This window comes from Penicillium manginii (genome assembly GCF_028828005.1).
Source record: "Penicillium manginii strain IBT 31320 chromosome Unknown utg000006l:1.0-4164085.0:1.0-4166146.0, whole genome shotgun sequence".
Taxonomy (NCBI): Eukaryota; Fungi; Ascomycota; class Eurotiomycetes; order Eurotiales; family Aspergillaceae; genus Penicillium; species Penicillium manginii.
In genome coordinates this window covers 3,894,404-3,921,198 of record NW_026643107.1, presented here as the reverse complement: position 1 = coordinate 3,921,198, position 26,795 = coordinate 3,894,404, and the positions used below count along the sequence as shown (strand labels likewise).

General features: G+C 50.1%; 6 protein-coding genes across 6 annotated transcripts; 4 read left to right on the top strand and 2 right to left on the bottom strand.

Moving 5' to 3' along the window:
• Positions 1-547: 547 nt before the first annotated feature.
• Positions 548-4,575, top strand: N7533_009833 (hybrid sensor histidine kinase/response regulator; the record flags this gene model as incomplete). Its single annotated transcript, XM_057106483.1, has 3 exons — positions 548-615; positions 718-4,244; positions 4,331-4,575. 3 exons carry the CDS (start codon positions 548-550, stop codon positions 4,573-4,575), a joined length of 3,840 nt encoding a protein of 1,279 aa, XP_056957932.1.
• Positions 4,576-5,600: 1,025 nt separating this feature from the next.
• Positions 5,601-7,935, top strand: N7533_009832 (uncharacterized protein; the record flags this gene model as incomplete). Its single annotated transcript, XM_057106482.1, has 3 exons — positions 5,601-7,499; positions 7,566-7,827; positions 7,898-7,935. 3 exons carry the CDS (start codon positions 5,601-5,603, stop codon positions 7,933-7,935), a joined length of 2,199 nt encoding a protein of 732 aa, XP_056957931.1.
• A 1,147-nt stretch (positions 7,936-9,082) lies between these two features.
• N7533_009831 (putative TBC domain protein) lies at positions 9,083-11,407 on the bottom strand (the record flags this gene model as incomplete). The annotated part of the gene is made up of 2 exons (XM_057106481.1): positions 9,083-10,143; positions 10,198-11,407. 2 exons carry the CDS (start codon positions 11,405-11,407, stop codon positions 9,083-9,085), a joined length of 2,271 nt encoding a protein of 756 aa, XP_056957930.1.
• Positions 11,408-13,144: 1,737 nt separating this feature from the next.
• On the bottom strand, positions 13,145-17,036 carry N7533_009830 (telomerase reverse transcriptase; the record flags this gene model as incomplete). The annotated part of the gene is made up of 5 exons (XM_057106480.1): positions 13,145-15,487; positions 15,542-15,903; positions 15,954-16,175; positions 16,241-16,535; positions 16,620-17,036. The coding sequence occupies 5 exons, from the start codon at positions 17,034-17,036 to the stop codon at positions 13,145-13,147; spliced, it is 3,639 nt and encodes a 1,212-aa protein (XP_056957929.1).
• A 1,323-nt stretch (positions 17,037-18,359) lies between these two features.
• On the top strand, positions 18,360-24,145 carry N7533_009829 (putative Rho guanyl nucleotide exchange factor; the record flags this gene model as incomplete). Its single annotated transcript, XM_057106479.1, has 3 exons — positions 18,360-18,488; positions 18,544-22,887; positions 22,949-24,145. 3 exons carry the CDS (start codon positions 18,360-18,362, stop codon positions 24,143-24,145), a joined length of 5,670 nt encoding a protein of 1,889 aa, XP_056957928.1.
• Positions 24,146-25,503: 1,358 nt separating this feature from the next.
• N7533_009828 (Ulp1 protease family protein) lies at positions 25,504-26,669 on the top strand (the record flags this gene model as incomplete). Its single annotated transcript, XM_057106478.1, has 6 exons — positions 25,504-25,563; positions 25,615-25,642; positions 25,797-25,846; positions 25,903-25,922; positions 25,984-26,535; positions 26,609-26,669. 6 exons carry the CDS (start codon positions 25,504-25,506, stop codon positions 26,667-26,669), a joined length of 771 nt encoding a protein of 256 aa, XP_056957927.1.
• Between the last annotated feature and the right edge of the window lie 126 nt (positions 26,670-26,795).

Genomic DNA, 26,795 nt, shown 5'->3' with positions numbered 1-26,795 from the left:
TTAACTATTGGTTGCCTAAGCCGCAGGGATCGAGTCTACCGGGCTAGTATTTAGAATGAAGATTGTGGGGTATATCAGAAGAATTGAATATGAACTCATTTGGATTAGGCTGGACTCTAGATGCTTAACTGAGGGATTACAGGATGGGAGAGAGGCGTTTAAGATATGCTGAATCAGATCCGGCCTGGCCAGGTGCTAGGTGCCATTCAATACATGGACCTCAGGGCCGATTCCACGAGGCTGCTTAGCTCTTTAATCCTTTAAGGATTATTCGTCTTGGTTCGTTCATCTTGTCTTTCAAGTCCTTGATTGTTAATCAGTGGATTTTGCCAATAATTCCTGTTCCGCTTGGTCGTTAGGTCAATGACGTAGTTGCAGCGGATGAACTCCACCAAGAAGAATCTATAGATATAATTGGGCGCCACCCACTTACAATTGTGGAAAACCGGGTTAGACCAGTTTCCAATGCTCCGTCTTTATAACCCCCCACGCTGCTGAGATGGGCCCCGCGCAAAAATGTACTGTTCTCATATGATTGTCGCAGGCAATGGCTGCTCTCATAGGTCTCGGTACGCATTCGCGTTATCGACTGGCGCATGAACGAGAATTCCACAAGTATGATTCCACCCCTTGAATGATTCCTTGAGGTTGGTGATGATATAGTATTAGTTAGTTCAAGTTCCTTCAATTAACTAACTGATTGTTCATCGTCCGCAGGTATATTCCGAACGAACATTCCTCGTCGCGCTATGCCCCATTTGACCGCGCCAGTGGTGACGGCTTCACTCCCCAGGCCTCCTCCGACTCCGCGTTGACTTCCTACGCCCAGCTAGCTGCAACCCGTCTGGGTGCCGAGCGAGCTTTTATTTCCCTGTTTGACTCCACACATCAACATGTCCTGGCAGAGTCCACTCCAAGTTTGAGTTTAATCGGGGGTCGCACAGCAAATGATACTGAGCGATTGATCTTGGGGAGCTGCATATTTCCGAAAGAGCGAGGCATATGTCGATGTGTCGAGTCAATGCCGAGCCATGAGCATCAGGTTGGGGATACAGGCAACCATGACAGCATCTTCGTTGCTCTGGACATGGCGCAGGATGAGCGCTTTGACCTTTCGAATCTGCAAGCCGGGCTATCGGAAGTACGCTCTTTTGTCGCGGTTCCGATAATCAGTCCACAAGGATACAAGATTGGTGCGCTAAGCGTAATGGACAGCAAGGAAAGGTCATCAGGGCCCGATCAACACTCTCGCCAGTTCATGAAGGATATGGCTGCGACTGTCATGGAACACCTGGCAATGAGAGAGGCAACTATCAAAAACCACCGAGCAGTACGCATGATCGTTGGACTTGGCAGCTTTGTCGAAGGGAGATCTACACTCCGCGATTCATGGCTAGAAGCACATGCTCAGCACCGGGCAGCAGAAACATCTGGTGAATCTACTGAGGGCCAGCTGAACATCGAGCAGCAGGATCTACAAGAGCTGGCAAAAGGAACCGGCAAAAAAACCCTTGCAATTCGACAACCATCTCGCGGAACTCATCGTTCTCGATCCAGCAGTCCTAAATCGGCCAGCTCTGATCAGAAAACACCACCCGACGTGGCAAAACCTCAATCAAATCCCGGAATACAATTTTCTCAGGACAAGAGCTCAGCGCGTGCTGTCCTGACAGGCAGTGCTTTAAAACAAGACGATCTCCCATCCAGTATAAGGAACGTTTTTTCACGCGCAGCAAATTTACTTAGAGAGTCCATTGGGGCCGAAGGGGTGATGTTTCTTGATGCACATTCGCAGCGCTTCGGAGATCTGGTCGATGAAACCAAGCGCAGGGTGTCCGGCTCCGGTGGTTACGACGATGATACCAAGGCAAGCTGCGACAATGATAGTACTGGTTCAGAAACCTCGTCTCGTCGATCTGTCTCTGACACCGATCAGGGTTCCGACAATGGTAATCCGAGAGTGTCTGAATGTCTAGGTTTTTCAAGCTCAAGGGTGTCAAGCATCAATGACGAGGAAAGAGCTGGCCGCGCAATAATGGTCCCAGAGCCGCTATTTAGCGCTCTCATTCACCGGTACCCCCGTGGAAAAATCTTCACATACAATGCAGATGGATCGGTTTCGGAGGACAGCGACCGTCAAGCCCAGAAAGAATCAGGATCCGACAACGCCCCCGCGCCTGATAACAAAGAGCGTCGTTCATCTAGCAAACCCAGACGTAAATCATCTTTCCAGCGACATGCTGATGACTTGATCAAAATCTTTTCCGGTGCCAGAAACGTTCTCGTTTTGCCTATCTGGGACTCAGACCGTCACCGCTGGTTTGCAGGGGCAATTATATGGACAAATGAGCCGCACCGCGTCTTCACCTTGGAAAATGAGCTTGTGTATACATCTGCATTCTCAAACAGTATAATGGCCGAAATTCGGCGGATTGATGTCGAGGTAGCAGAGAGGGCAAAGACCAACCTCGTCAGCAGCATTACGCATGAACTTCGAAATCCTCTGCACGGAATCCTAGGAACGGCCGATATTCTGAGCGATACGGCCATGAATGCACTCCAGCACGGGATGGTTCATACGGTTGAGTCATGCGGTCGTACTCTGCTAGATACCATCAACAGCCTGCTTGATCTGACATTTATCGATCAATACAGGAAAGGAAATACCGTTCAAAATGGAAAGAACCGAAAGAAATCGATGTCACAGAAGAATATGCCATTGGGTCAGAACCCATCAATCTCCCATGTTGAATTGGATACTGTCCTTGAAGAAGTTACGGACTGCGTGTTTGCCGGTTACTGTTTCTATAATCACCCACTGGCACCTCCCCCGGCCCTCACGGAGTCTTCATCTCGATCTGCTGGCCAACCTGCCAAGGCAGACCCTGTTGGCCCCCGAGCCAGTCAAGTTACGGTCATATTTGATATCGAGCCGAGTACAGAATGGGATTTCGAGACTCATCCTGGTGCCTGGAGACGCATTCTTATGAACATCTTCGGTAACGCGCTCAAGTATACTCCTTCTGGTTATATCTACCTAGGCTTGAAATCATCTTCAAGCTCTAGCTCATCACCGAAGAAGTCTCCCAGCAAGCAAAAGCAATGGTTCGATGTCACCATCACTGTGAAAGACACTGGAAAGGGCATTGGGCCGAATTTCCTGCAGAATGACCTATTCAGCCCATTCAGGCAGGAGGATCCGCTTGCTTCCGGCAGTGGGTTAGGGCTGAGTATTGTTCGCCAGGCTGTCGGTCTACTTGGAGGCTCCATTGAAATTGAATCAACAGTGGGACAAGGAACTCAGATCGCAATCCACGCACCACTCACGAAGTCAACTGCAATCTCGGATTCGTCATCATCGAGATCCATCACTTCCCTGAAAGCTCAGACCGAAGGGCGCACAATGGGCATTCTTGGATTCGGACAGACTCTCCGGTCGCAACGTGACACGCTACTTTATTCGTCATTGGACCGAATGTGCCGCGAATGGTTTGGTCTTGAGGTGACCAACATCTCACCATCGGAGGGGGAGAAATTTGATCTTGACTTCTATTTAGCTGTGCAGACAGAGTTGGATTGTGAAGACGTTGGAGGGAGAGACATATTTGGTCTTTCCCGTCATTTCGATTTGGGAAATGCGGACAATTCACCAGTGATAGTCGTCTGCCAGTCGCCGGAGGAAGCTCACCGCATGTATGTTGCTTCCAAAAACCGAAGCGATGCAACACTCTTTGAATTTGTGAGCCAGCCTTGTGGACCGAGAAAGCTGGCTCGGGCAATGAATATTTGCATCAAACGACGAAGGGAACAGCAAAAAGGACGACGCGAAAGTGACGAGCCAACCCATTGGGTAGAGTTGCCTAAATCTTCCCATCTACCGGTAGACATTGATGCCAGTGATCCTCCACAGGATCGGATGAATATCAACAAGCGGCCAACCGCAGATACCATGGGCAATCAGGACAATCGGAGCCCTATACAAAGCCCAGAGAGTATCAAGGCTGATCCAAAAAATCAAAATCTGTCGGAGCTTCCTGTCCAGCACGAGGAAGGGTCGCCGAGCAACAACACACCAGATCCCCATAAGCGGAGTGTTTTGCTAGTTGATGACAACAATGTCAATCTTCAGCTGCTTTGTGCTTATGCCCAGAAAGATGGTTTTACCTACAAGTCGGCTAGCGATGGCGCTCAGGCAGTTGAATTATTTAAGGCCGACCCTGGAGGATTCCAGGCCATCGTTATTGGTATGTTTTCATATTTCTTCAGCTTTCTTCTACTCATCCCGAGGTCTCCTCAATTTTCCTTTCATCAGTTAGGCTGACCTCACTAGATATTTCAATGCCCGTAATGAATGGCTTCCAGGCATCACGGGAAATTAGACGTATAGAAAAGGAGTTTCGAGCCCAGTTATCCGAATCGGCCCAAAACGCGCTTCCGCCCACAATTATCGCTGCATTAACGGGGCTTGATAGCGCCGGTGCTCAGAAGGAGGCTTTGGGGTCTGGCATTAACACTTTCCTGGTCAAGCCCCTTAAGCGAAAAGAATTTGAAGCTGTCCTACGACGCGAAAATTAGCGGAAAGTTCCATGCTATCTTATTGATCAATGACGCAGTGGTCACAATTCATGACTCAAGACCTCGGTTTCAGCAACACATACACGAATCACGTCCGCGGTAATGCGTCAAACAACAATATCCTGTACATAGACTATTGAGATTATCCTTGTTTCCTTCAGTGCCTAGATATCTGTTTCATATGATAACGAAGAAAAGTCCTACACAGGAAACCCTTATGTTCTCGATTTTGAGAATCAGAGAGCTAGTCACGCAGCTCTTCTAGGCGCCAGGATCACGATCTCTGGCCCTTGGAACCTCCAGTCTCTTGGCATATACAGTTCATCACTTTGCCGACGCGCAAGACTTGTCTCCGCACGATGGCTTAGGAGCATCTTACTACGCCGAATGGGGAAATAGTACTACGCCTAGTGGATCTGGCCTTACAAAAGTACATCTTGCACTCCCATCAACAAATTCATTGTTAATGAAATACTATCGAATCAGTTACCGCTGGGCTCGTATTCGATTCGTCAACAGTAAATTCCAGGTTTCGCAGCGCTGTGCCCATACATGCATATGCAAAGACGCTTGTCCAACATATCACTACAAGCCGTAACGCCTTTTCGGCACAGCAATAATGCCTTGATGAAACATAGCGTATCAGCTTTCCTGATTAAATGGAGATATAATCCTCCAGGAAAGTTATCAACCACTGAGATAATACAGCGTGTGTTGGAAGGCGGCACTGCGGCATGGAGCTAATGCGTACATAGAGCGCTATACAGGGATCTCAATGCATGGGGCCAAATTATCCATGGATTGCTACCTAGGTATTCTGTTATAAATTAGTATGGGTATCACGCGGTTTTCCACATTCTCTCCAACTCAAAAATCCAAATTATTTTCCCAAAGCCTTTTTTTGCCCCTGCCCCGGATTTTCGGATCTTTTTGATAATTTTCTCCACACTCTTGATAGATCTATACCAGTGCCAGCGGTATATATCGAAAAAGAACTACTAGTACTACCTAGGGTACTAGTAGCCATGCCGGATTCCTCTCAAGACCAAGCACTCAAAGGTCTACAATCTCCGAGTGCAAAAGTCCTCTTCGATAAAATCGATGAATTGCGGGCTATTGGAGTAGGCGGCCTCGTTGAACTGCCACAACTCATTGTCTGTGGTAAACAATCCAGTGGAAAAAGTTCCGTGTTGGAAGCAATTTCTCGAGTTCGTTTTCCAACAAAAACCAAACTCTGCACCAGGTTTGCGACGGAAGTGATACTGCGCCGAAGCCCAGAGCCCAGATTCAAAGTCTCAATTGACCCAGGGGAGTCCCGAACGGACGAAGATAGGGAGCGGCTTCAGAAATTTTGCCTCGAAGTCTTTCCCAAGGGCGATGACGATACCCCTTTCAAAGATTTAGTCGAAAGGGCACAGGAATGGATGGGTATTGATAATGCCGTCGAATCATCTACTGGATTCAGCGACGATGTTCTCAAGGTTGAAATCTCCGGGCCTGAAAAGCCTGAGCTTACCCTTGTCGATCTGCCGGGGCTTTATGAGGCTAAAAGCAAGGAGCAGACTACTGAAGGGATTCAGTTTGTTCAAAAGATTACGGAGAAATATATGCGAAATGAGCGCAGTATTATTCTGGCTGTTCTGAGCGCCAAATTCAATTATGTCCACCAGGATATTCTCGACAGAGCTGAGCAGGTTGACCCAGAGTTCAAAAGGGTCCTTGGCATCGTCACAGCGCCTGATCTCATGGCCTCAGGCTCCGAGGAGGAGGATGAATGGCTCGATTATATCCGGAATGAGAAAGAGCCGAAATTGAAGCTGGGCTGGCATGTACTGCGAAATAGAGCATATGCAGAGCGCAAAATTGACGACGAGGAACGTGACAAGGAAGAGAAAAAGTTTTTTGAGACGGGTAAATGGCCCAGTATTCCCCGAGCGCACGTGGGAATTGAGAGCCTTCGACACCGTCTTAGTGAGATTCTTTTCGATCAAGTTCGTCGGAACTTCCCGAATTTGGTCCGAGATATCCAGAGCAAGATAGCTGGTCATAGACACAATCTAGGGAATCTTGGGGCTCCAAGATCCACCATTCAGGAGCAACGATCATTCCTTGTTGATATCAGCACCAAATTCTCCAACATTGTCACTAAAGGCTTGACTGGGTTCTACAATGATGACTTTTTCAAAGAGCTAGAAGATGACGCTCCCATTCACGATAATCGACGTCGGCTGCGGGCAGTCATTTCTCGGCTCAACGAATATTTTGCCGATATCATGACAGCTCGTGGCTGTGGCCGTACGATAAAATATTGTGATTCACATGACTCAGAATCGCACTGCGAGAATCTAGGGAAGCCGGGATTCACCCAGTACATGGCCTGTTGGATCCCCAAAGACATCAAGGTAGAACATCTCATTGAGGAGGTGGAGGAAAGTTTAATCTTGCAGAGGGGAAGTGAGATGCCTGGTGATTCTAATCCGTTGGTTGTAAGAGAACTATATCGTCAGCAGTCTGAGCCTTGGGAAATGATTGCTACAATGCACGTTGAGACAGCCCACGATGCAGTAACCAAGTTTGTCTGTTCTGTGCTCCGATATCTCACAGACAGAAACACATTCTCGGCCATCTATAAGGATATACTTGCACCCGAATTGGAAAAGCTCAAGTTGTCTCTACTAGAAAAGCTTGAAGAGCTGACTTTACACTCGAAATATGGCCACCCACTCCCAGTTCGACGGGATTACCTCACTGAAATACTCAAGCTGCAAAAAGTTCGGCAGCTCCACGTGCTTAAAGAAAAGCTTGTTGAGAATGGAACAGACAATCCTGGACTGTTTAACCTTGACCAAATTGACAAAGCCGGTCATGAAACCCGAGATGTGGCCGCCATGGAGATCATTGACCAAGTTGAGGCATACTACAAAGTATACAATCCACGGATGGCCCATTAAGGTCTCTGAAGTAAAAACATAGACTAATACTTTGAACAGCTTTCTCGCTCGACTTTCATTGACAATGTCGCAATTCTCGCGATTGAAAACTGTCTTCTCCTTCCTCTTGAGAAGATTTTCACCAGTTTGGCGGTTAGCAAAATGGACACGAAACAAATTCAGTCATTAGCCAATGAACCAGCGCATGTCCAAAGCGATAGAGAAATATACACCAACCAGCTTGAAAAGCTAGAAGCCGGACTGAAGACTCTGAATATTCTCAGTCGCGAGGAATCATCCTTGGTCACTCCGATAGTATTTGGTAAGTTCGCGCTCCAGTCCATCCGAGTCTTGTGAATCTACCCAGGTAAGCTAATGATATTCTACTCTAGTTTCGAGAGCGCCGTCTCCCTTTGATACGTCGAGGTAGAAACTTCGCATGACCTCTTCAAGTTCAAATTCTCGGAGGGCGACCCCTTGATGGAATTCCTCGAGGGTGCCGATGATATTTCCCCTTTTATTCTACATGCCGTTGAATTTCCTTGAGACTTTTCGTTTGTCTTCATTCTCTTGTTCTTGAATTCCTCGTCGTCAAACGCGTTGCTGCTGATTTCTGTATCTCTTTTGTCGTTCTTGGTTATTCCGTCAATTTAGTTTTATGTGCCCGACGCAACTACTAGCAGTAGCAAACCTTGGAATTGAATAACACCAGCCTCATTCATACTGAGAGCATACTCGGCAGAAGCCCCGGTCAAAGCTTGCAAGATTGGAAGACAATCAGAAAACAAAGCCATTCTTATATTTTATAATGTACCAAGCTTTGAGGCTGGAAATTAAATCGGGACCCATCTTGGCATGTCTCAGACGCAGGTCTAGAATTTCGATCCGAGTCCACAACTTGTCCAGAAACCGATCGACTAGGGTGGCCCCGAGTGTAAGACATGCCGGGAACGAGAATCACTGCCAGTTGATAAAGTGAAATCCAATGCAGATTTGTTTGCTATCTAGAAACGGTATTGAGACCAGATTTTAGGGAAATGTAGTTCAAGTTAAGGTCGAATTGCTACGTATACCAATCCCCACCTCTTAACGCCAAAACGAAATTGAAGCATCCGGGAGCAGTGAAACTTTATGAGAATACAAAGTGTGGAAAAGAAAGCCGTGTTCAGCGGAAAAAAGAAAACATTGTTGCACTCAATGGGGACAAAGACCATATCCATGCGTGCTATGTATGGTAAGTCAGAAAGGCCAAGCCCGCGAACAAATGCAGAAGCAGACAAGAAACAGCCAGGTAGTAGACAATAGACAATAGACAGTAGGCATCTGGCGTCTCACATCGATGAAAAAATCGATTCAAGACACCGTCGTCATTAGTCGAGGCGAACTGGATGGAAATATGTGTCGTGGCGCAAATCCACTAAACGAGTGTTGGATGGTTGGTATTCGCGCATATAAACATGAAGCGAGGGTATGAGTGAGTGATGCAGTTAAATCAAGTAAAATAAAAACAAAAGACCCGTGTCAATTAACGGCCGTGGATGAGTATGATCCCAAAATTCCTAGTTGGGTTCAGGTCATTATCGCACTTTCCCAGCCTCACGTACAGCTTTCATGAAACCGTCCTCGTCGCCCGTAGCAGTGAGGATCCAGTAATCAGCCACGCCAGGATTAGAAACCTGGCCGCCGCCAAAACCTGCGGCTGCAGGGGCACTATGGCGATCCTTCGCTTTTTGGTTATTCGCGCCGATATGGCGGGGGCCCCAGCCGAGGATGTTTCGTACAGAAAGACGGGTTTGGTCATCTGACTGTTGGAAGGAACAGAGTTGAGACTGGATGCTGCCCATAACGGCGACTGCAGTGCGAATCATGATTCGGTCTCCTTCGAAAACCCAGCAGTCCCATACTCGAGATGCACGTTCAAGGTCGAGTCCGTTAGTGAGAAGGGACCTGAAGGTTGGCTCCCAGATCTCCTCATCGGACAGCTTAAGGGTGTCGCATAGGTGGGTGGCGACACGAGGAAACTTGTAGCGCAGGGTATCGGAGGCGAGGGTGTAGGTTCGCGACATCGCGCCGCGATCCCAGGTCAGGAATGCGACAGGGAGGGGGCGGTTGAGGGCATTAGCCATGGCGAGAAAGGCGGATGACGGTGTGGGGAATTGCAGGACAAGAAGTGCAGCGATAGTATGAAGGCCATGGATGTAGCCCACGTCACTTCGGTACATGCAATACGCTTGCAATACATCGACCAGGGTGTCTCGCAAGGGTCCGCCCTCCGAGAAGAGGTTCAAGTCGGGGAAGGCCTTTGAAACGTCGTTATCGATTGCATCAAAGCACTCCAGCAGTCGTTTATTGCTTTCACTTGGCTCAGTGTCGCTTTTGGATCGCAGGACCTTGGCACGTTTGAGAGCTTTGGTGAATGACTCTTCGCTGAGAGCTAGTTCGTTCCCAATGGCACGTCTCCACATCAGGCCTCGACTGCGAGGTGGAATTCCACGCCACCATAGTTCCCGAGTTCGTGGCTCACGTATCGCACGATCCCAGTTAGGACCGACCCAATCATCCCAAAGGTTCTGGAGAGTATCTCGGGTGGTATCCTTCTCGCACTTGGAGGATGCAGCTTGGGCTGCTTTCCGTTTCTCTGTATTGGTCGTTAGAAATATGCGGATCAGTGAGCCATACCGGTTCTACTCACCAGCTTCTTTAGATTGTGCCATCATCATCTTATACTCCTTCAAATGCTTCTTTTCTTCCTTTTGATCTTTCGGCGGCAGCCAGCTAGGGCGTGTTCGCGTCAAAACCTTCTCCTTTTCTTTGCTAATAGGCAAAGGGTCGATCATGATATTCGACTTTTGCACAGGAGGTAGTTCAATGGGTTCAGCGGCTCCCTGCGATTCGGAGCTCGACTTGGGCGGGGCCGTACCATTCTGCACATCTTCCTCCTGTTGACGCTCCTCTTCGCCTGCGTGGTGCTCCAGAGCTTCCGTGATGATCCTCGCTTCTTCAGAGAGATCCGAGAGATAGCTGTTGTAGGAATAGGCACGGGGGTTACGCGGCGAGATTTGGCCCCGCTCAGGCCCAGCTGAACTTGCCCGATGCGACCGCTGCATGCGAGCGGCCTTGGAGGCCGATCCGGGTTTTGGGGTCTTGTCCTTTGGTTCAGAAACTTCGTGCGAGATGGGAAGGGGCCGTCGACCAGGACTGGCGCCGCCATTCGGACTAGCGTTGCGGGATGGAGCGCGTTCTTGAACTGGGCGAGGAGAAATTGGAATATTCCAGAGACTGGCATCATCCGGGAGCTCATCGTCGGAATCGTGATATTCGTCTTCGAGGTCTTTCACAGACTTGCGGGATGCTTGCCAAGCTTGCTTCTGAGGGGGGACCCGTGCGGAGAGCGGGGAGAGGGCCAAGCTGGTGCTGGAAGCGGATCGACTGGACATTGGTCGCAAAGGAGAAGTCGATCGCGACCGTCGAGGCTGAATAGGTGTCAGTCCACCCGAATTGGCTGTGCTGCTCGAATCTCTCCGGTTGGCAGGTCTCGCAGACAAGGGGCCAGCCGACTGAGGAGTACGCATGGCTCCATTGATTTGATTGTGGATTGGAGGAAGAGGGCTTCGCTGCCTCGATTTCGGGGTTGCCGTCAAATCGCGAGTTGTGGCCGCTGGACTTTTGCTAGGCAGTCGTTGAGCCGATCGCGCCGCCAGACCGGACCGGCCGTAGGGGGTTGCTGGATCGGCGACCGGGAGTTCAGCGTCATCTTCTAGACCAATTTCTTCGAAATTGCCAATGTCGGTGAAGATGGTTTCGGGGCCATCGATCTGGGAGGAATGGAAAGAGGAGGACTTGGAGGATTTGGAGCCCGATAGCTCAGGCGGGGAATTCGGGGTCGAACAGAGGGTGGTCATGATCTCATGCGGTTCGGTCAAGCACGCAAGTTGTTCGCAAATGTCATCGGTCTCCCAAGATATCACGCACACAAACGCAAAGTCACACGGGATGGGTAGAGATCTTCGAAGCGGGCGGAAGGGGTCGAAATCTCACGCAAGGCTCGGGTGTCGTGTGGACGAGACGAGGGGGGAGGGGGCGGTGTTTTGGGGGCAGATTGGGGGTGGGATTCGTTCTGTTGTAGGAAACAGGAAAAAACAGACGATCAACGTGAATAGAATCGGAAGCGAATTGCAGGCGCAGGCGCACAGGCGGATGATAACCAGATCAAGAGTCGTTTCGCGAGAGAGTTTCAAAAGAAAAAAAAAGTAAGGATCAGGAGGCGTCGATTATGGGGGGGGAGAGCATAAGAGAAAGCCGGTCGGAGGATGGGGGTCGATTGAGAACGGAAGAGAGATAAGAGAGGGACTGGAATGGAATTGAAAAAAATGAAAATAAAAGACAAAACAGGAGAAACGAGTAGAGAGAGTGAGAGAGCGTATGAGAGAGAGAAAGACGGATGCGAAAGAAAGTTGACGATGAGAAGTGCAAGCGGAGCCTCAGGCTGGCCGAGAACGGGTCCCGTGATAGTTACTTTAGAGGTACTTACTAATGTATACATTGATATATGTATTGTCAAGTACCTTTAATGTACCCACCACTACTTGTACTTGATCAGGGCTCTGAAAGGGGAACATCGCCGTCGATCCTGGCGAATTCCTGATCACTTACGGAGTAGTCTGCGCATCCTCGAAGAATTCAAGTTCGATCGGAATTCCCCATGTTCAACAGGCACCCTCCACTCGGGTGCTCGTCCATTGCCGGTTGATCCGCGGTCTGCCTGCTGATGGTACGGACCTGATCAGGGGGTCCCTCTGATTGGAAGATACTACTGGTAGTCTCGGGATGTCAAGTCCACCTGGGCACTACTGGTAATAATACTAGTACTAGTTTCCAACCCACTTCTTCCACAGGGTCTTCCATTGGTACGGTCCGAGTCAATTTCAAGTTGCTTTTCAGGCACTGCCAATAGCACACTGGCCCTCCTACGGGGAAGATAGCCGAAGAAACGCCATGCTTTAGATAGCGGATGAATCCTCGCTACTTGCATTCGAGATACCTTTAGTACAATATGTTCTCTAGGGCTAGTAGTTGAAAAAGATCCATATCTGCAACGGCGTGGACCGCGTCGAAACTGATTATATATTGCCTTATATTTAGCAGACAGTTACCCCAAGCAACTGCCATCGCGACCGATTGCAGGTACCCAGGAAACTTGAGTAACGGATATAGCTCACACCTGTGCATGATGCACATGCACCATAGAAAGGGATGAATCAAGATCAACAATCAATGTCTGGAGTGTCTGGAGTGCCAGCCTGATCGAACGTTCTGGCCTAGAACCCATCACGTGATATACTAGTACTAGGGATGGCATCGACCGAGACATGCATTTGGCAGCTCTTCTGTCAGAGTTCTAGACATTCCGAGAGCCCTTGGCTCTTGGTCTGGAACCTTGGAATAAGATGGTGCTACTAACACCTAGGTAGTCAACGGGAAGATTCAAGTTTCGAACATATCAGTACTAGTACTAGTAGTAGCAGAATCTCAAAATGCGCGCAATACTTGGGTATTGGATTCATTATGTAGTAAAGTGTTACTAGTATTACAGTCATTATTCATTATGATCTACCTAGACTTCACACCCGAGTTCACCCCTAGAAGCGCCATTCTTCAAACAAAGCATTGCCCCTCTGAACAACGAGCGCCATCTTAACAGCCTCCCGATCCGTAACCGGCCTCGAATCCCTCCACTGCGCGTCTAACCACTTCAGCACAGCCCCGTATCGAGTCTGTTTCCGCTTCAAGACAAAGCGAAAAGCAGACGCCGCGAGAAACCTCACCTGCGAGAACGTGACAAAGCAGGACAGTGCTGTGGTCCCGGTTGTCGTTGATCCAGAGGACGACCGGCGCTCCTCAATCATTGCAATGGCCCGCAGCATGAGGGTGTGAATGGTTTGGATGATGATGGGTGGTTTGGGATGAGACCGACCCTGTAGAGATTTCATATAGCGATACATTTTCATAGCGACCGTGACAAAGCGCGAATATAGATTTCCAAGGACGACGGAGCGGGAGTTATGCGTGTCGTCGATGAACATGGGGTGCATCTGCTGTCGGAAAGAAGCGAGGACTTTTCGTCTTAGAGTGTGACCCGGTAGAGCGCTCGTCTCGACTGTCAGGGAGTTTGAAAGGGCGGTAGCGGCGAGGTCGCCGCCTTCCAGGGCGCGGTCTTGGTCTTGGTGGATTTCTAGGGTGTGCGTGTCGATGAGACAGCCTAGGTATGGGAAGCGGGTTGATCCTTCTAGGCGGGGGATGTGGGTGCCGCCTATTGATGCTGTGAAATTGACCAGGCTTTTGGACGGATTGACTACGACGCTGTAGGATGGGTCAACGTCGAGCATGGTGTGTAGGAACTGCATAGCTTGATTGACATCCGTAGTGACAAGTAGAAAGTCGTCGACGAATCGCATGAGGAGGGAGTCTGTAGGCTGCAGAAAGCCTAGGGAATGGCGTTCCAGGTCGGCTAGGAAGAAATTGCAAAGCAGACTGGACAAGACGGAGCCTTGGGGAATACCGTTTCGCTGTCGAAAGTACTCTTTGCCGATCTTGACTAGGTTGTTTTGAACATGTTGACCAAGGAGATTCAATAGCCAGTCAGCGTCTTGGATCTTTTGTTCGTTGTCATCGACGTAGACTGTGTTTGGCTTTTGAATTTGATTCTCACTAGCAAGGTAATCGGGTAGATGTTGTTGTTGCTTCAGCGGCGCAGCACGGCCTACCCATTTGCGAAATGGTTTGCCCTGGGCACCATTCACAGACGGCTTGATTTCAACATGCTTGGTGATCCGATAGGATTCCTCTGTAACCAAATCCGTGATGAGACGTAGAAGCCGCTTCTGGGGAATGTTGTCGAAACAGGCTTGAATATCCAATTTCACAAAATACAGCTTCTGCGAGATGGTGGGCTTGTTGTGCAAGATGGATGAACGACCATTAAGCCTTTCTTTGAAAGCTTTGAGGCGCGGATGCAAGTCACCCATGGATATCAGAGAAGACCCAACCTTTCTGGGATCTCGCTGGCGCTCGTACATCAACATATTAGATATTGGGGTGATGGTTCTGTTGATGGAAACATAGTACGCCCGTTTCTTCCCATTCTTGACATACTCTCGGAGTACCTTTTTTCCCAGATTAAGGATCGGCCGCACGCCTGTAGACTTTGGGAGTAGACGAAGTGACCCATATCCAAGATACTGTTTTCTTTGCTGACCTGAGCCTGAGTCTGGGTCTATCTTCTCAAATGTCTTCACTTTTAGATCTGCCAAAGGTTGTTCACTCAAATGTCGCCAAACGTCATGGCGAAAAAAGAAAAGTCGATTACGGTGGGTTTGAGACTCCGTGACGTAGAAGTTGGTGCGAATTAGGGGAATGACGATTGAGTCGAAGACATAGTACACAAACTCGTGCAATAGTTCTGTGCGTTTCTGGAAATCTGACAGGGAAACGTTTTGCTTGGTCTCGGTAGGTCGGCCTTGCAGCTTGGGTGGTATCATCCAGGGTATTGCGGTGACCTTGATGTTCTTGCATACGGAATGCAGACTGATATTCTCATACCGACGCATTTTGATAAATGCATCAACATGTTTCAGCACAATACTGCGATTTGACTCGCCCTCAACCCCATCCCCGAAGAACTGTAGAGGCAACACCTTTTGCAGCACAGCTCGACAGAAGGCCGAGACAGCAGCGGCAGGGGTCGCATAGTCTGTAACACTGGACCTGGGCGGCTGCAGTGACTGAAAGTTTTCTTTCTTATCCTGATTCTTCGGACCAATCGTGTCGCCTGGCTGGGATGTCAAATTCTTGAGTTCAAGTTTGACAGAAAGTTTAGTCGTCGCCGATGATTTAGACTGAGGTTGTGTAACCAAAGATTCTTCGGTAGAAGATCCTGGCTCTTTATCCTCAGGGCAGACAGGAAGTCTCCAAGGCCCATTTGACTTTATTCAGTGTTAGCCAAGCATCCTGAAAAAAAAAGACCCGTGAGAACTCACATCAACCGGACAATAGTGCTGAAGCAGCGCGCCATATGAACATCGACTATGGCGGACTCGGAGTTTTTGAGCCAAAGCTAGAGCTTGGCCTCGAAGGCGCCGAGGCAGTTTTGAAGATTGTTGATTTCTGGTACTTGTAGGTGTACGGCCCTGCCCAGGGCCCGACAGCCGATGGTACCGGTCATCGTCGTGTTTAGAAATTTCGTTTTCACGAAACTCATGAGTTTGTGGTTGGCTTTTGTTATTGCGGTCGCCCGAGACAGTGAGGACATTGTCTAAGCCGAATTGTCGAGGGAAAAGATATTTCATGAAATGGATCGTCTCATTGGTCGATTCCAATGATGAGAAGCGGTTGAGAACATCTGGGAAATAATGAGACTGAGGCTGACCGGGGTACTGAGAACAAACATACGACTGCTTCCTAGCCCAAAGGGCAACTTTTGCTTTGAATCCCCGGCTAGTCTACAATAAAGAACACGGCGACGGAGGAAGATTATGGTATTTGGGGAGCGTCTCTCGACGCGACCGCCGAGACTTGGATGCTTGATTTTCGACGACCCGAGGACTGCCGCTGGTTTCTTGGCCGTGGACGAAGTCAAATGGTCGATTTTCTCTAAGCCCGACAATGGGAGTCCTGTGGAATAAGTCAGTCAGTAAGCAATGAATGCATGGCCTTTGTTCTTGGCGGTCCAATCATACCGCTTAGTTGATAAAAAATACCCTTTGACGCATCCAAAGGAACAAAGATCCCGCAGTCAAGTAGAAGATGGATCATAATTTCCTCTCCATTCCGACCTAGCAGTCCCAGAACATCCGCCCATGGCGTCTGCTTCAATGCCTCAACATTTCGGTTACGGAATTGGATGGCTACACCAGGAATACCACTATCAACCGAAATCTCGCTCGCGTGTTGGAAGCCATGCGCCAGCACATGCCGCGGACCAAAATAAGCAGATTGATCTCTGAAAATGCTTGATATCACATAGTCAATGAGCTAGAATTTGCAGGTGTTAGCACGACGCTTCTTGTCTCAATTTGGGGAGATTTGAATGATTTGTCGCATCTTCTGCGGAGATACCTCAGATTGGGGGGCGACCGGCCCAGTGTCCGTGCTCACGAGAATGGAGCGCGATTGGGACTGGGTGAAGGCGCGATAGGCCTGATGGCGTTCGGAGGCGAGTTTCGGCGAGGGCTGCTTGAACACACCGACCACAGTGGTATCGAGTAGATCAACCAATGGGTGGGAGATGGGATCATTAGTGGCTTCCGAGTCCGACGCAACACCTAGAGAGGCGATGCGTCGGCGGCGAAGTTTTGAGGAAAGGGGCAAGCGGCGTAATAAATATTGGCGCAGGGTGAAGACATCTCGGTAGTACAGCGAGATGACGGGGTGGGTTGGATAGCTGTTTCGTGCGGCAGGGGTGAAACGACGGGGGGAAGTGGTTGTTTGAGGCTGAGAAGTGGGCCGGCCGGGTCTCTTCCGTTTTTTTGCCATTGAATTTTCACTGAAGGAATGGAAGGAGAAGTTGTTTCATAGATCTAAAGATGGGATGAGATGGGATGGGGTGTGATGGAGGGATAAGAGAATACGCGGATGGGATGCGCGTCAGGTGCAAATGTGGAAGTAGGGGGATGTGGTGATAAGGGAAGGGTGTTGGAGGGCTGTGGGTAGTGACTGTGGTGGTAGTGTGTGGAGGAGGTTATGGCCACGAGTATTACTGTTAATGCTACTGTCACTGCCATGTTGTTACCAGTTGTTACCACTCAAAAAGCAGTCCATTTCAAACTATGGAATTAGGATCTAAAAAAATCACAAAAATATGTAATAAATAGTCCAAAAAAAACAAAAGCATAAATCAAACGGAAATTAAGGCGATGAGCCACGGAACCAGCGGTCTGGCCAGCCCATTCGATTGCTATTGCGTCTCCACTGCGCAATCCACGTTTGTGCCTGGGTCAGGAACAGATTTAATTAACTATTTACTCCCGGAGAGAGAATATCGTGTAGTGTAGTATACTATAGTATATTATTCTGTATGAATATCTACTAAATAGTACTAATAGTACTAAATAATGATAATAATACTATAGATACATGCCAATATCATACTATGTATACGGAGTACTGCGTAAACAAAGAGTCGATCCGATGCTAGCGCCTTCTCCGCTTTGTCGACTCCGACTCGACTCTATCACATCCCCATCAACTTCGAGTTCCCCGTCTCTTCCATCACCACCTGCAGACTGCAGTTCGCATTTTACCTCTGCTATTCTCGGTCACCTTACAGAATAAGGCTAACAATCTGGCCGGCATCCGCTTCTTTCCTCTGCAGCACGCTATCATCCTCGCGCAGACGGATCCTCCCCCACCTGCCTATCACAGCCCGAGCTTCTGACTGGGGACAAACGTCAGGGCCACTAATTGTTTCGACTCTTCCTATTCGTCACCCTACACAACTGTCCCCAGCGCTCTTCACACAGCCGATCACTCCCTCCAACGCTTCCCGTTCCAAGTACTCCAAGTGCTTCTCGGTCCAGGCCGAGCTCTCTTCGTCCTTCATCTCTCGTCGGCAAATCCCCTTCACTTACTTCAACTACTCTCACTAGTTGCTCTGTCTGTCTCAAATATGATGCTGAATCGGGGTGCGCCACCCCAGCATTGCTTTGTTGCCTGAGTCGCTCCCCTCTCTAAATCCCCCCCAAATCTGCGACATCCTCGTCGGGCGTCCATCCCGGAACAGCGCATCGCATCAGTCCAGCCCACTCCCCACCGAGAGGCCGTCCGCCAGTCCACGTCGGTCGGTCTAAAGCATGCAAGATGTCTGGCAGTGGTCCTGAACCGCCATTTGGCTCCCGGAATCGCCAGCCGCCTCCGTTTGGGCGACAATCATCCGCCCCAGCGTTCAGCCAATCCCCAGACGATCCCCATGGCTCGTCAACTTTTGAGGTCTCACCGATGACACCCTTCCCTCACTCCACGTATTCCTCTCCTCTCCGATCAGGCCTCGACTGGCAGACCCGCGCGGCCACCGCAAACCACTTGCTGTCAAGCGGCCAACCAGACCACTCACACCATCACCCATCTGGCCGTGACTCCCCCCGACCCAGACGACTTCTACCGACAACAAGACCGATTGACAACGGAGGATCCTCATGTGACAAGCAATTTTGGCGATGCAACCGCGGATGCAAACGATGGTATGGCATCAGGATATCGCGACCTGAATGATCGGGTGTCTCCACTGCCGACAAACGTCCTGGATCCTTCGCGCCAGAGACGGTCTGAATATCGTTCCGTATCTGATTCGCCAACACTGGGTGCTCCCTTTCCAAAGACATCATTTGCTGCCTCTTCCCAGAGGCCTCGTCAACCGCGACAATCCTCCTTCAAAGACCTGGTTAACAAATTCAACAATACCTCGGACCACGTTCTCCCTCTTCCCTCCATCTCTCGAACCACTTCACGAACCGCAAGTCCTGCCGGTAGTGCCGACGGCTCTGAACGTCATCAGACCTTTCCTCGACGTCGAACTCTTCGTGATTCTTCTCCTCCGCCTGTCTCAATCACCAGTCATCCCAAACCTCCGCTCAATTCCACTCCTCAATACTCCGAGGTAGAGAGATTCGTGCCTGGACAACTCAACACAGCAGAAGGATTTCCTCCGCCTCTTTTCCAACGAATCCCAAAGTCTCATCCGCGACGACCGCTGTTCGGCGAATTGCTGTCGGTGAATACTGAATTAAACAATTTGGGATTCGGACTTCCTGCGCACTTGAAACGCCGAGGCTCGGACGGCAGTCTCCCAAGTCCGAACCCAGCGTTCCTCGACCAGTCAAACGCGCCGTCTGCACTTTCTCCCCTCACTCCAACCGCGTGGTATCTTGGACAAGCTCCTTCTCTCGAGGCAGTTCAGCCGGGAGCAAGGCAAACCAGCAACCACCGCAGAGTGCGAAGTGACTTGGTGGGAAGCACGCCGCGGGAACCCCAATCCCTTGCGGACCCTTGGGACCCCGAGATGGCAGTCGCCACGCCCTTGCAGCTGGCTAAAACTGGTCATGGATCACCAGATAGCCCCGGCAGTCCTGGAAGCCCGAATTCCAAGTCCCGCATTCCAGTCTCCTCGCGCCGCCTCAGTACTGGTTCCGGCCCTAATAGCCCGACTTCAAATCCGACCTTCAGCAGCCGATCGACAGGCATTCCTCTGGCCCCAAAGGGCACCAGTCGTCTTCCTAAACCGTCCTCTAAAGATAGTAGCCCAACCGGCATGGCGGCCGATGGTCCCACTTCGTTTGCGATGACGGCTCGTGGGCGACGGGATCTAACGATTGGCCGAACCCGTAGCCAGGTACCCGAACGGAACCAGCTTCTCCAAGCCTACATTGCCGCACCGCTTCCGAAAAAGTCTCCCCCATTGCGCAGCTCACGGCCCCGACAACCTGTTTCACATGGTCTACCAACTTCTCCACGATCCAAGGTTGGGGAAAGAGTCTCTAGTTTCCAAAAATCCTCGGAACGTGATACCGAGGCCCGTCCTCCCCGCTCCAGAGGTCGTCCCTTACCAGGATTGGGTAATGTTGATTTCGAGACACGTCGACAGCGAATTCAACAAGCAATCAATCGCACTGTTCAAGAGAATGAACGGAAGGAAGAAGCTGCCGTGGAGTCTCGACGTCGCGCCAGGGAAAGAGAAGCTACCCGCGAAGGAGTTGATTCACCCGCCGACGACGAGGTTACGACTCCTAATACAGCGACAACAGCCACCGCGCAACCGTTTGAAATGTCGACAACGCTTGTAACTGAGACGGTCGCGCCACCTGGGCCTTCCGAAAATGAGCCGCATACTGTCCCCCAGCTTCATCTCAACACCGCCATCAGTGTACCTGACAGCAATGTTCCTCAGACCACAATGGATTCGCCAACATTGGGTATACCGGAGGAGCTACCTCGAGCGCGACGGATTGTGTCGGATGCAATGGAGAATGGGGATCAGCCTCACTCTGCCACCACTTCAGACTCAAGTGGCACCCATGTGACGACCTTTGACCCAGAGCCCCAAGATGGCTTGCTGCAGCGAAAGGCCAGCGTATCTCATCAAACTATTTTGGATCATATTATGCAAATTCGCGAACCAAGCTCTGGTAGCGAGTCTTGCGATGAGCCTGATTGCAGCGTTTCCGACGCCGAAGATAAAGAGTCGATCCAGATCATGCTTCGCAATTCGAAGTATCCGAAGTCTGTGAGCACCGCAGATACCACAGGGGACCGATCGGGATCTACAATCAATCAAAGAAGGCAAGCTATGGTTCATCCAAATAATCGGTGGAGTATGAGTTCATGGTCTTCTTCTCTGCGCCACCAAAACTCGACTTGCGACGAGAGTGGGGATGAAATTATTACTACATATGCTCCTCACCCTGAGCACGAAACCGAGTCGACCAACCAGTCATGCTCCGCAACCTCATCCAGTCCCGAAACGGATGAAGCTGAGGACTACCCGTTCCAGGATATTGGCGTTATGGGGCCTGACACTCTTGAAGCCATGCAAACTCGACCCGCACAAGTGTTCTCAACCCCACCAAGCCTTGCTCGGCAAGGGAGATGGAACTCGCGTGCTGCCACCCAGCTTTATCTGCAAGAGCTAACAAGAGCTCAACATACGAGTATCCCAAGTCCTGTCCCCGAGGAGAACCGACCGTATGAACGTGATATCCGGGCCGATGGTCGTGTGAACTCTCTCACAGAAGATCCTGTTGTCATTCCTGGGTACCAAGAAATCCCCATAGATGACACATTTCGCCCTGTCGCCAGTCTCCGAGGTCCAGAAGATTGGGAACATGCTTCTCCATCAATGCATGACTGGCTGAAGATCCAGGCAGAGCATGAAGCAGCGACTCCCCAGACCGATGACCTGCAATTCTCACCAGAACAAATGCCAACTCCTCGCATGGGGTATTCCATCCAGGCTAGTGAACCTGGTAATGCCCAATCTGGACTTGGTCTGTCGCTTCAAAAAGACCCCGGAGAGATGCCTCGCCCGCCAGCAGAGCTGCCTGCTGAATTTAGCGTGACCTTGGATTCTTCTGCTTACCCTCCGACAAATATTACTCCAGCACTTCGAGTCAGCCATAGTGCTGGCAGTAGCGATGACTCGTCGTTCCGGCCTCTCGAACCCACCCAATCTCCGCAAGCAGCAGACTCTTCAGCTACCTCGCTGGCCCCTTCTGAGCATCGCGTTCACGTGGAGGCTCGCAAGTCGCCCTCCCCAGAACAAAGACGACTGAAGAAGCGTCGTCACATCATCAAAGAGTTATATGATACAGAGTACAAGTTTGGTCATGATATGAAAGTTGTCGACGACATTTACAAAGGCACGGCTGGGTCGTGCTCTGATTTGACAAAAGATGACATTCGAATCATCTTCGGCAACTCTGAACAGGTTGTGCAGTTCTCTTTTGCCTTCCAGGACACTTTGAAGAAGGCTGCTCGCAGCATTTATGTCATGCCAAAGTCACAACGCTGGAGCAGCAAGCGCAGTGCGCAAACCGGTCGACCCGGATCTTGTGGGCCCGATGGTTTGACTAACCCAAATACCAGCGAGTCAGATCTTGAAAAGGACCGATCGACCTGGGTCGGCGAAGCATTCCTGGTCCATCTTTCGCATATGGAAAAGGCCCACGCTACCAATTTGAAGACTCGCGATTCTGCGAACAAGAAGCTGGAAACTATGCAGCAGAAACAAAACGTGACTATCTGGTTGAATGAGTGCCGAGAATGGGCATCCGATCTCACCGATGCCTGGGATCTGAGTTCACTACTTGTCAAGCCTTTCCAGCGCGTGCTCAAGTACCCTCTTCTCCTAACTTCTCTCTTGGAGTCCACGCCTACCGATCACCCCGACTACGTAAACCTCGCCGCGGCTCTTCAAAAAACAAACGAGATGACGGAACGTCTCAATCGGTTGAAGGGTCGAATTGAGCTCTTTGATCAAGCCCTCGGGCGCGGCCGCAAAGAATCGGATGTGCGCGCGAACCTGACCAAAGCATTTGGACGTCGCACAGAGAAACTGCGACAACAAGTTGGCCTGTCCGATATACTCGATGACAAGATCTATGCTGCCATGGCTTGTAGATTTGACGAGAAGATGTTGCAGTTGCGGGTGATTGTGTCAGATATCGGGTTGTACATTTCCCAGGCTGAACAGTTCGCCGAGCAACTACTCGAGGTTTCTCTAGCGATCGAAGAGATGATCGACGTGGCGAAGACAGGCTATCCTGAGTTGGAGAGCAAGTGGCGTCATTTCAAGACAACGACTGTTGAGATCCGCACTGTAGTCGTCACTGAGCATGTCAGTTCCACCACCACGCACCCGAAATGAATTAACCCAGGGTATACTAACACTTGAATAGATCGAAGCCATCCACAAAGGTGTCAGGCAACCGATTGAGGAACTTGTCGCCATGCACGCCAAAGCATTTCGAGCCATGCAACGGCGCGAGAAGCGACTACTCGATCACGCACGTTACAAAGTTCTCGAGGAACGTGGCGATACTCCTGACAGAAAGCTCAAAGAACAGGAGGCGCACTTTCAAGCTATTGATGAAACCTTGAAGGAAGAGTTGCCCCAGCTCTATAACCTATCGTGGAAACTCACCCAAGCCTGTCTCAAGAACTTCGTTTCTCACCAGTCCTCTTACCTGATGGCACTCCAAAGGAAACTAGAGCCTCACGTGGAAGGCCTACCGGTGGACTTCCCGGTTGATTTCCAAAAGATCCTCAGTGACTGGACCAATGACCACGGTTTTGCCGAGGCCCAGGTCCTTACGCTAGGTATCTGCAATGGATCTTTACTGGCTGACGCGGTTAACCTGGTCAACTTCAATACACCCTCAACAAATGTCAATTCTCCCCGCCGACCTTCTACCGTCAACAGTTCAACGCAACGTCCCGACTCAATGACGGAAGCATCGCCTAAAGTTTCTCACGACTATGGCGTCGGCCAGCTTTTCCAATCCCCTCAACTCGACAGTCAATCCAGCTTCAGTCGTACCCGTGCCAATTCCACCTTTTCCGGCCGAGCACCGCCAGAAACACCAGAGACCGGTCGCAGCCAGCTCTTACAGCAGATAACGAATTCATCGTCCACCCCGAGTGTCGGGCAACTCCCTCAGCCCGCGGAGACAGAGCCCTTCCCAAGTCTACCAAGACTGAGTCTTGACACGCCTTTCCTCGCAGACATGATCAGTGCTTCATCGAGTGATCATAATCTACCAACCTCTCCAGCCGGTCGATACTCCGGCTTTTTCTCCTCCGCCATGCCTATGTCTGATAATCCTCAGGAGGAAAGCCATGTCGACAACAATCTCCCGGCCGAGCACCATCCAAGCGAGCCGCGAGTGTTGTTCCTCGCGGCCAGTGTCGAGCAGTTCCATTACGAAGGGGAACGTCGTGGCGAAGCAGGATATCCGTATCTCACCTATGAATCCGGGGACATCTTCGACGTCATCGCTGAAAAGGGTGAATTATGGCTTGCGCGAAACCAAGACGACGACTCTCACCAGGTCGGGTGGATCTGGAACAGGCATTTCTCCAAAGTTGGCTCATGATTCAAGTTCTTTGTAACTCTGACGACTCTATTCTTCACGCATGGCATATTACCCCCTCATCCCCCGAAGACGAACATGTTCGGGTCTATGGCATCGCCGATGGTCTACATACATTTTTCTACGTGGTCGTGGTAGCTCCCCTGGGAGCTGATGATTCCCGTCGGCTTTATTTCTCCCGGCCTCTTTAGCGGGCCATATGCCACTTTTCACCTTCTTCATGTTTTTTTTTCCTTTCCCCTTTCCTCATTTCTTTTCATTTCTTCCTGTATTCTCAGGGTATGCGTGATGGATCTACTATCTACTGGAGCTTTGGGATGTAATTTTAGATACCCCTCTTTCATGAATTCGGTTTCACTTGTGTTTGTCTTGTAAATTAAGATAGACTTGAATAAGGTAACGGCCTCTACAAGTAGAATTAAATGGATAACTCATATGTATACTAGGATCTGCATGTGAAGCTCTCCCAAAGGGCCCACGTGACCTACATGTGACGTGACGAGGAAGGTGGGAAATTGCCAGGGCATTTCAGGTTGGCATTTGCGGTGATCTCAACCTCCAATCTCTTTCCTGTACAGTCCCATATTATCCTCCGATAAACCTTGCCTATTCCGACATCATTCTCCGGTGCAGACCTGCACTTTGGCCTCGCATCACCCCTTGCGACACTTCCACTTCCGAGTCCATACCCAGCCCAAGCCCGAATCGCACCGCAATAGAACCTTGCACCAGTCGCGCGTGGCCCGGCCTCCCTGTTTCCGATTATCGGCGTGTGATATCTGACAGGAGAACACGCCCATATTCGTTACTGTTACTTCACTCTTTTACCCCTCTACGTCCTACACTGCGCACTCACCTTCGTTCTCACCATAAGGCTGACGGCCTCGTTCCCCGAAACCCCCGGCCTCCCGTCCAATCCAATCCAATCCGCGTCCGTTGAAAGCCCCACCTATTGCAGAAACCAAGAAACTGGGGTTTGACTACGACGCCCTGCGCCGCAATTCGTTTGCCGTTTTTTTCGAATTTAGCGCCACGAACACAATCGACTAGGCAGCCTTTTTGTGCCATTGGGGTTTGCACAACTTTCTGGGACCTTGACATTTGTTCAGCCTCTATATCGTTATCTTCTATTTTTAGCAGCGATTGCCATTGTCGATCTTGCTGCGCTGCTCCGCCGTCCTTTGGTCCTTTTTGGAGACCTCTCCTCACGGGAAGTATTTGATCCCGTGTGGTTGTGGATTCTGTGGCGCGGTAGTACGTCTGTGGCGACCACGATATCCCGATCATTGAGGTCTTTTTGATCTTTTCTTTTGCATATAACATTCGTCTCATTGTTTCACCGAGAAGGTTCAGCGACCATCATGTTGGACGGTGGATTAAATAAATTGCATAAGCGGATGCGGGGACGTTTTAGTGATATGGTGAGTTTATCTTGAAGATTCGCTGTGTAGTCGGTTGCTGATTCTTTTTAGTTGACGCCAGATGATGCCTACTTGAGCTGTGAGTTGTGTCACGTAGACAGTCTTGCAGGGGTTGGTGGCATATGAAACTAACGAATGCATTTTTTTTGGTTGTATTCAGACTACGATGTTCGATGTAAGATCGTTTACTGTGATGACTATGTTATATGCGCTTGGCTTACACTTTTCTACAGTGACACGAGAGGACATGTTGACTCTAAAGAATGACTGGCTCACAGACAACGTGGGTTATCTCACGACCGAATGATGCGTCTTAAAGTAAAAGCTAACCTATCACAGGTTATATCATTTTGGGAGGAGTAAGTCTCTACCGACCAAATTCACCCTCAACCCGGCCCCCCCCACTCATATAAGATCTAGATACCTAGAACACGAAGTCCTCGCCAAACAAAAATCCTCCAACATCGTCCTCCTCCGCCCAAGCATGTCCTTCATGATCCTCCAAACTCCAAACCCACACACACTAAAAGACGCCCTCCCAAATTTCACCGGCGTCTCGCACGTCTTCCTCCCAATCAACGACTGCCGCAACGTCACCCAAGCTGAAGGCGGCACCCACTGGTCCTTACTCCTAATATCGATCGTCGACCGCGTCGCCTTCCACTACGACTCCCTCTACCAAGGTAACGTCTGGGAGGCGCACACAGTAACACAGAAATTCGGATACCTCCTCAACATGCAAATCCGCTTCATGCCATTGAATGACTCCCCCCAACAAGACGGCGGCAGCGACTGCGGCGTCTTCGTCTGCGTGAATATGCGCCAACTCCTCGAAAAGCGCCTTCTCCGCGCCAGTGCGCATGAGAAGGTTAGCATGAGTCTTGGTGGACAGAGGGTTGATGCTAGTCATTCGCGGAAGGAGATGGCCAAGATTATCGAGGGATTCCGGAAGGAGGGGGAGCGGCGGAGATCGTAAGTCCATCGCTCTTATTTCATTCTAGGGTTGTTTTGTCGTCTGGTTTGAGGCTAACTAACGTTTTACCAGGGCTAGTCTTAGTCGCAGCCCGATGGGGAAGAAGTCAAGGAGTCCGCCACGCATTGAGTAGCTTTATTTACGTTTACGAGTTTATGCCCGTTTGATGTCTGTTTTCATGCATACATATTTCTTGTGCTCTATCTTTCATAGGAATGACTGAGACCACTATTTAGAGGGGTCTAGCATTGCATAAGGT